This window comes from Channa argus, chromosome 3, assembly GCF_033026475.1.
Source record: "Channa argus isolate prfri chromosome 3, Channa argus male v1.0, whole genome shotgun sequence".
Lineage (NCBI taxonomy): Eukaryota > Metazoa > Chordata > Actinopteri > Anabantiformes > Channidae > Channa > Channa argus.
Window position 1 is genome coordinate 13987919 of NC_090199.1, and position 14438 is coordinate 14002356.

Sequence of the window (14438 nt, forward strand, 5' to 3'; positions counted from 1 at the left end):
CTTCCTGTTGCTGCTTTTAAAGGTGATAAGAGGTGCTAATCCGAGCTAATTTTACCGATGCCCAGCCTAGATCAAGCCACTCATAATGCATTCCTCCCACTAATAATATATTCATCCTTTCTTCCACGTTGTGCCCAGTTGCCAGTGCCAATGAAAAAAAGAAATAAGTACAAAGGCATTTTTAGCCACTCTTAAATGAGCCTTTGCCCAGAGTTAAGACTTACATTTGCCCTACTTTAGGAAAATCGAGCCGTTAGCGCACTTCACACTGAGAGAAGCCTCCATCTCCTGGGGGTCACACTCAGCAGCAGATGTAGACTCATCTCTTGCCGTCTTCACACCATGCCACTGACATACTCTATGGTATAAGTGTCTCTGCTGACCCTCGCCACAGTGTTTTCCCAGCTGCCCATCAACATTATCACCGCAGTTGGCCAATTAGTCATCATCTGCCTTGTTTTGTTGGGCAGACACAGTCAGACATCCTCTGATTCAATAAATGATTTGAATAATGGGCCTGTAATCATAAAAGCTGATAATTCTGAGTCTTTTTTGATCCCTCAAATCAATCTGCTGACAATGCATCATAACATCCAACCATTTAATTATAAAAAAAAACAAGACTATCAAGTGATATGATTACACAATTCGTTAGGGGCAAAAAAATCATGCTTTAGCATTGGAAAATGTATTTGAGTGTTTCATGTTGGGTTATACAACAATATTATTTTAACAAAACTTGCAAATCCAGACCAGTATTGTCACCAGTATTTGACCTACGCCTGCTTGTCCCGTATAAGTCAGTAAACACATTGAAGGGGCTGAGCAATATTTTCTCTCTCAAAACAGATTAACTATTAATCAGAATGGAAACCAGTAAGGATTAACTGGTCTTTGCATTGGCCTTTAGAAATGGTAATTACATATTCTTTGAATATAGTACTTGACTTTGTCTAATCGTAATATACTTGTGTCCAGATCAGTTACTCACCAATGGTAATCACACACACAAGAGCAGATGTTTAGCCATTACTGGCCAAACAGAAATTAATTTAGGTTTTAAAATGATGACATCATACACAAATATTCACTAGAAAAAAAAAGAAAAGAAACGTTTCAGAAAATGGTCACAGCACAGACAAAATGCTAATGGATAGATGCATTTTTGATGAAATGCAAGAAATTTTTAAACTAATAATAAAAAAACAGCCTTTCCATTTTACTGGCAAAGTATATTATATTTTATATATTACAAGAATCTAAGAAAATGTTAAGATTTTTTTTTGTGAAATTGACACGTCACAACTGAAAACCTAATGCTTAGTGTAATTTGAAACTATGAAAAAAAGATGTATTAAAGGTTATACAAAAAAATTATACACTCAATGTTGTCTCTCATCAATCTGTAATATGGCTACATGTGTTCATATAAGTGTTCATTTTCACTTGTGCTGATAAAAACACATGAACTAGTGAACTTGTCAAGTCATCATAGTGCATCAAATTATTAGCTGATGGTGTAATCATCTATGACCAATTAGAGGGAAAGTACAAAAAGGAAAGAGTAAGTACCAAAGACTAGGATCTATGTTTGACCAGTCATCACGGCCAACTCACATTCATAATAGGCCATGCGGTAGTGAAGTGTGTGCCGACCTCAAGTATCTACCTGGCTTAAAATCTTCAGAAATCCCCTTTGTTTAAACAAGGCTCCGATTACCACAGGGACCACTCGTGCCTTCACCTTCAACATCTTTTTTCTTCTTCCAGCTCTTGGTACATCTTAAGCTTTCTTTCTTCCTCATGTTGCCATATATGTTTCTGGTTGGTTGCCCAATACCAGTTTGTCAGTCTGTATCTGGAAGTCCTATTGGATCTTAGCTTGGTCATTCTCAATCAAAGTTCCAAAGTCAACATGAAATTGGATTTTGACTTTCCAGCCTGTACTCAGCCTGTTTCGGTACATTATGCTATCCATATGGTTATGGTGTGCCATGTATGTTCTTCCTGCTAGCATCTTGCACCCCACTGTTATGTGCTGGATTTTGCACCTGGAGTCCTGCCTGGTATGATCAGTCTCTACTGATCTTACCCTTAAAGCCTGTTTCTGTGCTGCCAAGATTAGTGCTTCTGTGCTGTCTTTCGGTTCAGCTTTGGCTCTGGCGAAAAGATGATAAATCTTACCAGTAGCACATACAATGCAGGGGTTTGTCCTTCCATGCTACTTCTTCTCTTGCTCCTCTGGTTTCTTTTGCCTGGGGTATTCAGTAAGCACATCATTACTTGGTGCCATCTTTCTGATGCTGAATTTGGAGTGAAACGTTTGGGAGCTTCTTTGTCTAAATAGCAGTGGCCTCTATCTAAGCATTGACAGTTTATTATGCCAGCAGGGATCCTGATGACTGGTGGGGCAAAAGTGTTGGGTGGGGCAAAAGCCCAGATGTTCTCAACATATAACTGACTTCTCAAGACATGCCTTACTCTCTGTGGGTATTTGGCAGTTGCTGCTTTCCTTGTAGTCTCTTCATGGTTCCCATTTGCCTGTGGGATCCCAGGATACTTGTAGCTGTTCTCAACATCTGTGATGCTGCCTTCTGGTAGTACAATCCCCACACTTATGACTTCCTTCCATCTCCTCGTTACCAATAGACTGCATTAACACACTCCACACGACATTCCAATGTGCTGGCTATGGATCATAGTGATGTGAATCAGTGAGTGAGTGTCTGGTTCACTACTGGCATAAAGCTCGATGTCATCCATGTAGAGGAGTTGGCTGATTGTTGCTCCATTCTGTAGTCTCTGTTTCTCTTCGAGATGATCTGGCTGAGAGTTTTCAGCCATATGCAGAACAGCAGCGGGGACAGAGCATCTACTTGGTAAACGCTGCACTTCACAGTGATAAGGCCAATGGCTTGAAGTTGGCATCTGGATTTGTTTCCTCAGCCCGACTGAGTTCTGAAGTTCTAAGATTGCTGTTGCTGTTGTACAGTTCCAAGCATTCTGGGATCAATGTGTGAGGCATTGAGTTGTAGGCTTTATTGTAGTCAATCCAAATAGTCCACAGGTTTGTATGTCTGTTCTTACAGTCTTGAGTAACTGCTTTATCTACCAGCAGCTGATGCTTTATAATATATATATAGAGAGAGAGCAATCATTTGTTGTTCGACCTCCAACAACACAGCTTGATGAATGTAATGGCATCTATCTCTACAAAATACTATTCATTTGGAAGGTTAGAGATTCGGCTGATACAAACAAATTAAGGCAACGTCACAACTCATAGACTTTAAAAATTATTAGGCGAAGAAGGCTAGGACTGATTCCAGAAAAGTGCAAATTAAGGAAAGAGGAGGGTTTCAGAGAAGAATATTTACATTGGAGCTTTACGGTAATATTGTGTGTTGGGCTCTGAATCTGATTCACAATGGATAGCCTAGCTATAATTGACAGTGACATAGGATGCCTGGCTATAGAACAATTGGATTAGATACATAATGTCATACACTCGGTCTTCACTCATTATACTCTAGCCTTTATTGTTTGCCAAAACTAAACAATAAATACTGATTGACACTGATTCTTTACACAAATCCAAATCTGAAATCATAAAACATACATGACGATGAGTAAAGTAAATCATCATTGCTGGAAGTATTATGTTCATATTTTATATGGTAATGGTTTTATTATAGAAAGAGAATTCGTTTAATATTATTTCTTTGCGTTTTTAATTTTCTGCATATATGTTAAATCTCTTGATTATGCAAATAATTCTAATGGGACTAACGTATTGCACTTGTTTCATTATTGGATGAATGTTATTTTCCAACTCTGGAATCTGACAACTGCTTTCTCAAAACGTCTACAAGGACACAGACATTATATGGCCCAATTCATTACAGTGAGAGAGGGAGGGAGAGAGGGAAGAAGGGATAGAGAGTGAAGGGGAAGGGGGAGGGGGTCATTGGGGGTGGTTTGGGAGGGGTCATTTAAGCTCCTGGTTTAAGCCCAGCCCATTCTGAATATGTAAATGTCTTAGGCACAGAGAAAAACACAGCAAGAGAAAAGCGGGGAGGGAAGAGAGAGGAAGAGGAGGGAAGCAACATGAAAAAGTGAGAGAGTGATCAAGAGAAAGAGAGCAAGTGAGTGAGGGAAAGAGAGCAAGCACTCTGAATTGTGAGTGGCTTACGACACTCAGTGAACAGAAGGTGTTTCTGCATGCGCTGTCAGTATACTGGTCTGCTGCAAGGGATTGTGCGCTCCTTTGCTTCCCACATTTACCGCCCCTGCCTGCCTACCAGCACCAGCCTTCAGCAGCCTCTTCCAGCTGGCTGAGAAAACACCCGGAGAGCAAGGGAGTGAACGGAACCTGCAAGCCACAGGGGATGCGAGCGGCTTCTTAACCGAGATGAGCCACAGAGATGACAAGGAATACTGTTACACAAGAAAACAGTGAAAAGGGTTCACCTCTTTAAATCCTTTTTCCCCCCTTGCTTCCGTCACTGAAAGCATGATTACCCGCTTGAGTGGATTTAAACCTTACAAGTCAGTGATTGCTTCCAGAGATGGACGATAATATGTGCTGACAGATCTGCTGAAACTTAAGCTGGGAGGGGAGGAGAAAAGAGCAAGACAGATATTCAAAAATATTTTTCCTTGGTCTTTTTTTTTTTTCCTTTCTCTGGTTGTCTCTTCTCCCCTCTGATCATTGCAGCAGAGGACTGCGGAGAAGCAAAGGAGACAGAGCTCATGCATGCAGACAGGGGAACTTGCACTTCCTACCATCTCGCTGAAAGCTACTTGGATTCCTTCTCTTTCTGGCTCTTTCACTTGAGGAGAACTAAGACATTGTAAGCCTGCCAAGGATCTGGTGTCCACTGAAAAGAGAGAAGGGGGGGAGAATTTGTACCACAGTGGGGTCTTTTTTAGATTCGCACATAATTAGTGTTGGGGCACAAAGCGAGTCGCTGAATGGAGATTGTCAGCTTTTGGATAGGGGTGAGTAGGAATCTTTTCAAATAAGATTGATCCGTCAGAACAGTTACATTTTTTGTCCATCCCCTCTACTCTCCACCCACTGCTTGATATCTAACATAAGCAGAAAAACTTGCCATTTATCCTTTACATTTTCGACAAGGATTCCCTTGGCTGACTAAATAAAAGATATATCATCGTCTACAGCTAAAATTCGGAAACAAACCTAAACTGAGAAATAAATCATTAAATATGATGTGATGAATATATTGTGATAGGTGCAAAAACAACATCCAGAGTGGTTCAATGGACATTTTCTCAGTGATATCCCTGGATATTTATGCTAATGGATTTCCTTCTAATTGGACTGTACTTAAAGTGGCCACTGAAGAAGCCCCCTGGGTTGATACTGTGTTCATTGGGCATTTTTCTAAGAACGATTCCCTTAGTAGAGGGGGTTTGTCCAAGGCTGTGCCGCTGCGACAGCAAGCTGCTGTACTGCGAGGGGCTCAACCTTACAGATATTCCCCGCAACCTGAGCAGTGCAATGGGCCTGTCCATGAGAGAGAACAACTTGACTGAGCTGCGTGAAGGCCAACTGGCTGGTCTGTCGCAGCTCACCTGGCTCTACTTAGATCACAACAACATTGACATTGTAGAGGAGGGGGCATTTGACAGGCTAAGACGAGTCAAGGAATTAGATCTGAGCAGCAACCGGATTGAGAATTTGCCAAATGGCACCTTTAGGCCCCTCCCAAACCTGCGTATCTTGGACCTCTCATACAACAGGCTGCAGGCACTAGAGCCCAACCTGTTCCACGGCCTTAGAAAGCTCACCAATTTGCATTTGCGCTATAATGCTCTAAAATTTGTGCCAGTGCGGATTTTTCAAGACTGCCGGAGCATGCATTTTCTCGACCTGGGATACAACCAACTGCAGAGCCTGGCACGAAACTCATTTGCTGGGCTCTTCAAGTTGACTGAGTTGCATCTTGAGCACAATGAGCTGGTTAAAGTCAACCTAGCCCACTTCCCCCGCCTCATCTCTTTACGTACTCTGTACATGCACAACAATCGTGCCACTATTGTTGTCAATACCCTGAATTGGACATGGCATTTTTTAGAGAAGATTGACCTCTCATCTAATGAAATCGAGTACATTGAGCCACATGTCTTTGAGAGTGCACCAAACCTCAAGGTGCTAATGCTAGACTCCAATCGTTTAACCTCTTTGGACCAGCGCATCCTGGATTCTTGGTCATCTCTGGACAGCATTACCTTGGCAGGGAATGACTGGGAGTGCAGTCGCAATGTGTGTGCCTTGGCATCTTGGCTGAGTGCCTTCCGAGGCCAGCGTGAAAATTCCTTATTGTGTTCAAGCCCTGACACTGCACAGGGTGAGGATGTCCTCGATGCAGTTTATGCCTTTCAGCTATGTGAGGATCCCCCACTGGAGGTAACTACAGCAGGCCTGTATGCTTCTACAAGGGATCTGGCCCAGGGTGGCTCTGTGTTCCTGGGTCCATTTACTCCCAACCCTTATGAGGGTGAGGGTAGCGAGGTGGTCACAAGTTCTTTCACTGTCTCAGTGGGCCATGATGACCTGGAGAGCACCCTGCAGATTCACAAGGTGGTGACAGGAACCATGGCACTCATATTTTCCTTCCTCATCATAGTGCTCATGCTGTATGTGGCATGGAAGTGCTTTCCAGCCGGAATAAGACAACTGAGGCAGTGTTTCAGCAGTCAGCGCCGTAAGCAGAAGCAAAAGCAAAGCATGCAGCAGATGGCTGCAATTTCAACTCCGGAGTACTATGTCGACTATAAACCTAACCACATTGAGGGAGCTCTAGTAATCATCAATGAATATGGCTCTTGCACCTGCCAACAGCAACCTTCTCGAGAATGTGAGGTGTGACTGTTTTCTCAGTACGTCTTTACCTGTGATTTTCTGGATATACAATAAATCCCTTTTTTGGATACACTAGAGAGAAGGATATTGGGGGACAGAAGGAGTAAAGACATCTTTTGGGCACTTTTTACACAGCGTTTCACTGTGATTTAGAAGATGTGTGCTTTATGTGGCCAACTACTTCTTGGTGGATTTATTGCTACTGCAATCTAGTGCTGATTTGAGGCCACAAGGCATAATGGGCACCTGACACTTGGACCTGTTGATCTTCTACAGAAACACAGAGGAATACATTGTGGGCACAGAGGCTTTTCTCTCATGGATGGATAATTTAGCTTTAATGTGTCTTTCTACTTCAGGACATATATTGGTTCTTTAAAATAAACTGGGGACACACAAGAAAATAAAGGAAAAAAACATTTGTATTATGGTAAAACAACATTTGACAAGCATTTAAAATATTAAAACACATGTTTAAGTTGGTTTAAAAATGTAAAAATAAAGGTCTGTGTAAAATATGTTAAAAGAAGTGCAAGTGTGGACAAAAAAATGCTAAAAGATAATCTATTTCTTTTGTAAAATACAAAAAGTAAAAAAATGTTTAAATAAATGAATTGCTATTCACAGTAAACTCATTTGTATGTGGGAAGCCTGTCAGAGAAGATGAATGACAATAGATGCAGCCTTTGCGCTCAAGAACTGGAGAGCCATGTCTCTGCAGTGTATTGAACCAAAAATAAAATTAAATAAATGAAACATAAAATTAAACACAAACAAGTGAAAGGGGCAGTGGGATATATGCATCTCGTCTCCAATGTAAAATCCATGGTCTCGATTTTAAAGCTCTTCTCTGCTTTAATTCTCATATTTGTGTTTTATTACACATAAGTTAAGTTGGTTCGCTATCAGTGTAGTCTCTTTTCCTCTTCCCATTGCCCATCTATGACTAGACTCAAATGATCCATTACATTTTGGCCAGTTAGCATATTTACATATTATTATATCACTATCACTGTACCATTCAAGTAAAGAAAGCAAAGTGTCAAAAATCTAAAGCTTAGCCTCTCATTGCTTCTCACTCTTTGGCTTTCACAGAAGATCAATGCCTCTTTTCAGTGAATCAAGCACGCATAAGTCAACAATCATTTGAACATTGCTTACCCAAATCCAAATCCAAATAACATAGTATGAGAATCACCACCAGCTTACAGAAAGATTTGCACATACAGTATTCTTCATTGTGTTTTCATGTGATGTAAAATGTTTGTTGAATACAAGGCCATTTTGAGGTGTATATATTTCCTTCTTCCTCTGGTGTTCATTGTGTTAATTAGTGCAGTGAGAGATGTTTTGGTTCCTGGGTTCTTTGACATGAACAATATGTTGTGTGAGAAGGAGTGGGGGGGACTGTGAGAGGGAGGTGGTTGATCACAACGATGTCAGATAGAGGGAACAGACTGCTCTCTAGTGTGCACATTCTCACACTGTGGCTGCATTTTATATATTGTGCACCATATTCTGCCAATTTCCACAGCAGGGACGTCAATATAATGAATTTGCAGTGGCTTTCATAAAAAAAAAAAAAAAGCATCAATTTGCATATTTCTTGTGTTTTAAAATAATCTTTACAAGCTGTAAATCTGCAGGAATAAAAGTGTTTCAAGAACTCATAGACCATCATTACATAGTCAGTTATTGATAAAATTATCAATAACATTGTGAGTACATCTTTTGTGGTGGTGTTCTTTGAACTGGGTCAGAAAAAACGCTACAAATTGTTTGGTTCATGAGGGGTTATAGATTGTTTAGTATTAAATTGGTGCACTTTAGAGGCTCAGAGTAGCCTTTACCTGCAAAGAAATGCAGAGGATTTGAGATTCTTAAGTCACTAATGTCTCTGGAAAAACTGTTTTACTGGGTTTGAGAATTAATTTATTTGAACTGAGGTAATTATAAATCATCGTGAAATTATCTTTTTTTTTCTTTTTACTGACAATAGCAGTGATGAGAAAAATGGGCAAATGTTTTACAAAATTATTGATTAAATCTGTGTTGATTCTTGTAATCACAATATTAGCGATTCCTGGAGGGACTGACAAAGTGAACTGCTGTACATACATAATAAATTACCTTCTTTTCCTCCCACAGCACAAAGGATTTCTCTCAGGTAAAATCTCATCACATACTAATCATCCATATTAATGTGAAGGAGATGTTGGGAATTCAGTATTTTGCACCTGAGAGCACTAAATTAAGGGGGGGATTTAATTCTATTTAATTAATGCAAAAATAGTAAACATAGATTTAATGTTGCAGTGTAAACTCACCAGCTACTTTATTAGCTACACCTTTCTATTATTGGACCCCCTATTCCTTTCAAAACTGGCCCTAATTCTTTGTGCCATAGAGTCAACATGGTGCTGGAAACATTCCATATTGACATGGTAACATCGCACAGCTTCTGACGATTTGTTGGCTGCAAATCCATGATATAAATTTCTTGTTCCAAAACATCCCAAAGGTGCTCTTTTGGATTGAGAGATGGTTAATGTGGAGGCAATTTGAATACACTCATCATCGTAGCATGGGCTCTATCCTGCTGGAAGTAGCAAGAATTTGGCTACGTTGTGCTCGTAAAGCAATGGACATGGTCAGCAATAATACTCAGGTAGCCTGTGGCATCAGCCACCACCAGCCTGAACTGTTGATACAAGGCAGGATGGATTCATGCTTTCATGCTTTTTAGGCTGAATTCTGATCCTACCTACCATCAGACTAATAAGACCAGGCAATGATTTTACAATTACGTATTGTGGAATTCAGAGGAGCCATTGCAAATTGCAGCCTCAGTTACCTGTTCTTAGCTGACACGAGTGGCACCTGGTGTGATCTTCTGCTGCCACAGCCCATCTGCTTGAAGGCTCTAATGTTATGCATTTACAGATTATTTCCTGCAGAGCTCTGGAGTAACAAGTGGTTAACTGAGTTACTGTTGCCTTTCTATTAGGTCGGACCTTTCTTGCTATGCTCCTTTGACCTCTGGCATCAACAAGGCATTTTCCTCCGCTCACTAGATACATTCTCTATTTCAGCCCTACTCTGTGAACCCTAAAGATGACCTACTGGCACCCACAACCATACCATGTTTAAAATGTAAACAAATCTTCTCTATTCCAATACTCCTTTGTACTACAGCAGATTGTCTTAAACATGATTACATGCCTAATTTCACTGAGTTGCTGCCGTGCTATTGACTAATTAGATATCTACATTATTGAGACGCCAAACAGATGTACCCAAGAAAGTGGCCATGAGTGTTTATACTGTGCGCCGAAGAACTATAATTTTAAAGAATGAAAGCATTTCTTTTAAATACCATTACATTTTTCAACATGGAGTTCATCAATCAGTTACCAAAACTATTACCAGGGGGTATATATTTGTATGGGTTTCTGCTAATAACTGTATTGAGAGTGTATGTCTTTATATATGGTTTCATTTAAAACTGACTTTACTTATCTTTGACAATAAATAGCTCCTGTATAGGTCATTGAGTCAAAACCAAGGTCTAAGGAAGACATTACAATTATGGTTTAACCAGTTGATTATCTTATCTAGATAAATAATCTGCACTGCATGTAATGCTGAGGTTGAAAAAAAAACCCTGTGCTTTCTACACTTTGTGGTTACTTGTTAGAGGACATCTCTTAGAGAGTGATAATGGCCTGAAGTTGCCATATGGGATTTATGATCCATTTCTTATTTATGGTACCAAGGGCGCCCCACTTTAAGACTCCACATAGCTGTTTATCATAACCTGTCATATCATGTGTATGCAAATGACTGCAGTATGTACAGCAAAACATCGTCATGGGGACAAGAATTTATTTTACTCTCTTTATCTTCACATTATGGCTGAAATTGTCAGTCCCTTCGAGTCCTTCACAGCCCCCAAAACATGCATCTGAAGGGGAAATTTGCAGTTTTGAAGCTTCATTTGTATAAATATTGAATGATGCCTGGCATAACGGCCAGCAATGGCATCACTATTGATTTCATTTCACTCTTTTCTTAAACAAGCAACCAGGGCAAAAGGTGATGGAGAACAGCTCTAAATATTTTAAAAGCTTTGAGTCCTGAGGGCTGACATTTAACAACTTTAGACTTATCTTTATCCATTCTCACCTTTACCTTCTCTCTCTCCCTCTCCTTCAGTTTTTCTGTGTTTGTAAGGCACAATGTAGAGAAATGAATCTAAGTGACAACAGATCAAATGTCGACTTAACCTAAATCTAAGATGATGATTTCCTGAGGGGAGTTATGTGCTTTTAGACAGCATCCATTATGACTGCCCTGATTATTGATGGTCAGTGCAGGTGAGTGGTGACCAAAAATGATTGTAGTGATATACCAAATGCATTCACCTCTTCCTCACATGTCATACAAAATAAACAAGGACAACATTAAGGAACCTTTAGGCAACACCTTTTTTAACATATAAACTAAAGCTTCCTGAAATGATCACAAGTTAGATGAGGACAACGGCAGCGTTTGAAAGAACTCAAACAAAAAACATAATCCGTTCAATAAATTATTTAAATGTCTTGTAATACTTTGTCCTTTAGACATCTCCTAATGGAAAATGCTAGCTGTTGTTAATATATAAATCTGCGATCGACTGGAACAGTGGTGAGTGTTGTGACATGGTGACTTTCTTACACAAGTCACATGAAAAGCAAGTCAAATGTGAAATTTTTGTTCTTTTAAGAAAAGTTAGTCAACAACAAAAAAGGGATTTGCATTGTACTTTGCAGAGCTGCAGCTGGTTTCCACTCTAATGATGTGCAGAGATCATATGTACAATGTGCATGCTAATAGGTCTGAAGCTATTGTCTTGTGTGCAAAATTAAGCACGTGGTAATTACACATGCAGCTATGTCTGTGAATATCAGACTATATGGTCAAGAGTGCAGCCGTGACATAAAAAGTTACACAGGAATGATGGATATGACAGTGGATTCTCTGACACACAGAGTAAAAGTTTTACCTGAAATGTGAAAATGGAGGTGGTTGAGGATGTGGTCTACAAAAACTGGGAGCATTCTGCATGTGTTGAACAGGTGAGGGTCAACACACATTAATAGTAAAGAGACCCTGCAGACATAAATGACACTCTGCATGTAAACGATAGCGGAGATCTCAATAAATGCTACGTAGATTCACTATCATTTAGCAGAGACTTACAACTAGCCTTGCTAAAGTCTTGATTCTTCAGCAACTTCAGGGACAATTGGACAAATTTGTTACAAAATAAAAACAAAGATATATCAAGAGAATACAGTGTACAAACATGGCGTATGCATGTTTATACCAGTCTACATGTGAAATGCTTTTGCCTGTGCTATGTTGTGTGTTGTTAACAAAACATCATCCTGCAGATCTTTGGGAAATAGCTTGCGTCACAACCCAGAGAGACACAAACAGATCCTTAAAAAAATTAATTAACCTGACTTCCTGTGAGGGGTATCGATCGGGCAACATTCTGCCATCTCACTGGGACTGTATAATAAACACTTAACACCAACTCATAACTGGATGGAGAGCTAAATCATGGGTGGGAGCATGTTCTGCAGTTGGCTGCAAGGAGCTGGTGATGACTAATGACAATGTGTGGGTGGCTTTCCACTGCTTCTTTTGAAACAGGTGGGTTATCGGGATCGATATTCTAATCATCTTCAACATTATCTTTGAATCTAAAACCTCTGACAGACCATTTTCTCTCTCATTATATATTCAATTCTCTTTCTCTAGACCATCGCTGCTGCTGTTATTTTTGTATGAAATATTATGGCACTGACAAAATCCTGGTCTTTACACAATGTGCGTGTACAAATTAAGGATTAAGAGAAAGAGGGCAGCACATAGAAATTACACTAATTTATGTGCAATACAACAAATAAGACATTTTGATATAAAACCTGTGAAAATGTACAAATTGCTTGTACACCATCACAGTTTAGAGTGGAACAAACTGTCAAAATAGTAACTTTAGTAAAAGAGCCACAAATCCTACAGGACAATATAATTGCATTTATTACTCGGGGAGCCTATAGCTCTCTTCGCCCACTGCTTCATTTACATGCACTGCACTTAAGCAACAGAAAATTAATAATGATGACGGAACAGCATTGACTGCTGACAGAGGTGAAACTAGTAAGAGAGGGGTGGCCGGGCTGCTACATAAGTTATTATTATTATTAGTAGTAGTAGTAATAATAATAATAATAATTATAATTATAATAATAATGTGATGGTATGTGCACTATACACATATTGCAATTTGTATTGAACTTATTTGAAATGGCTAGGATAGACAAGACCATGTTATTGTTTTGCATTTAAAAAAAACAATCAGGGTCAGTCAGTGACATAATACATGTAACAGCTGGGCCTGCATCTGGGGCTCGGTGTAACCTGTATAAGAGCAGATGTGGGTCAGCGCCTAATATTACTTTGACTGAAGAACAAAGCTTTATCCAGGTCTACAGGAAGGCTTTTCGATTAATTCATCATTGCTTTTCATATGTTTACAGAAAGATGTGTTGCAATAGATGGAATGCACAAATAAATCTTAACTAATGAAGACTCAAATTTTAACATGTCGGATAATGCGGGTCATGTGTGTTGTTATATCATTTGATTTTAATTCAATCCTAAACCTTGTTTCTCAAAAGTTGTAAATGGTGCCGTTAGATTCAATTTCTATGTCTAAAACAAATATTCCACCACCCACACAATGAAAAAAAAAATCAATATAAACATATGGTTGAGATTTCTGCAGCTGATTGTGTACTGTGTGTGCATAGGAGAACATGAATCCTCTACTTTAAATAATGGAACAGTACACAAGGAAGGTTACAGTAACCCACCTTTGATAACTTTCTCTTACAACAATTACAAATTTTAACTAAGGGTTGCAGAAAAGTGTTCATTAGGGTAAAATGAGGCAAAAATAATCAGGGTAGAAAATCATAGTGTAGTTGTAAATTGTGCAATTGTGACTAAATAGTGTAAGTAAAGGTATCAAGCTACATAAAGCTTGATGTGAAATGGATGTATAACTTTAGATTTAAAAAGTCATTCAATTAAATTATAATTTTAAAGAAGGAGAATTTATTTTAATGGCACATTTTGCTTCATGCCATTCTAATATAGGATAATATTTTGTGTAGCTGTATTTTCTGCAGATCAATACCCATACAAAGAATATGTCTATTTATCTAATCTTTTCCCAGTGGCTTTAGACTATGCTATGAAGATTAGGTGTAAAGATGTGAAAAACAAATACAACATATTGAATTTTTATGAATAACATTAAAGAGCCTCAGATGTTGTTTTTGAAATGAATTATCTGCTAAATTGTTGTGCAGGACATTCTTGCTTATTTAACAGACAAAAATTAGGTTTCCCTAATGAACATTTTGATTCATAGAGTCCGATGTGGGCAAAAAAAACCTCAAAGAACTCAACCAAACAACAAAAAAGGTAT

The 14438-nt window shown here is 39.1% G+C and overlaps 2 protein-coding genes across 3 annotated transcripts in view; one reads left to right on the forward strand and one right to left on the reverse strand.

Annotated features, from left to right (window-relative positions):
• Positions 1–14438, reverse strand: part of ctnna2 (catenin (cadherin-associated protein), alpha 2) — a 263039-nt gene that overhangs the window by 96161 nt on the left and 152440 nt on the right. The gene's annotated exons all lie outside the window — the stretch shown is intronic.
• Positions 4085–8187, forward strand: lrrtm1 (leucine rich repeat transmembrane neuronal 1). The gene has a single exon (XM_067499185.1). It carries the CDS (start codon positions 5318–5320, stop codon positions 6893–6895), a length of 1578 nt encoding a protein of 525 aa, XP_067355286.1. The 5' UTR covers positions 4085–5317; the 3' UTR covers positions 6896–8187.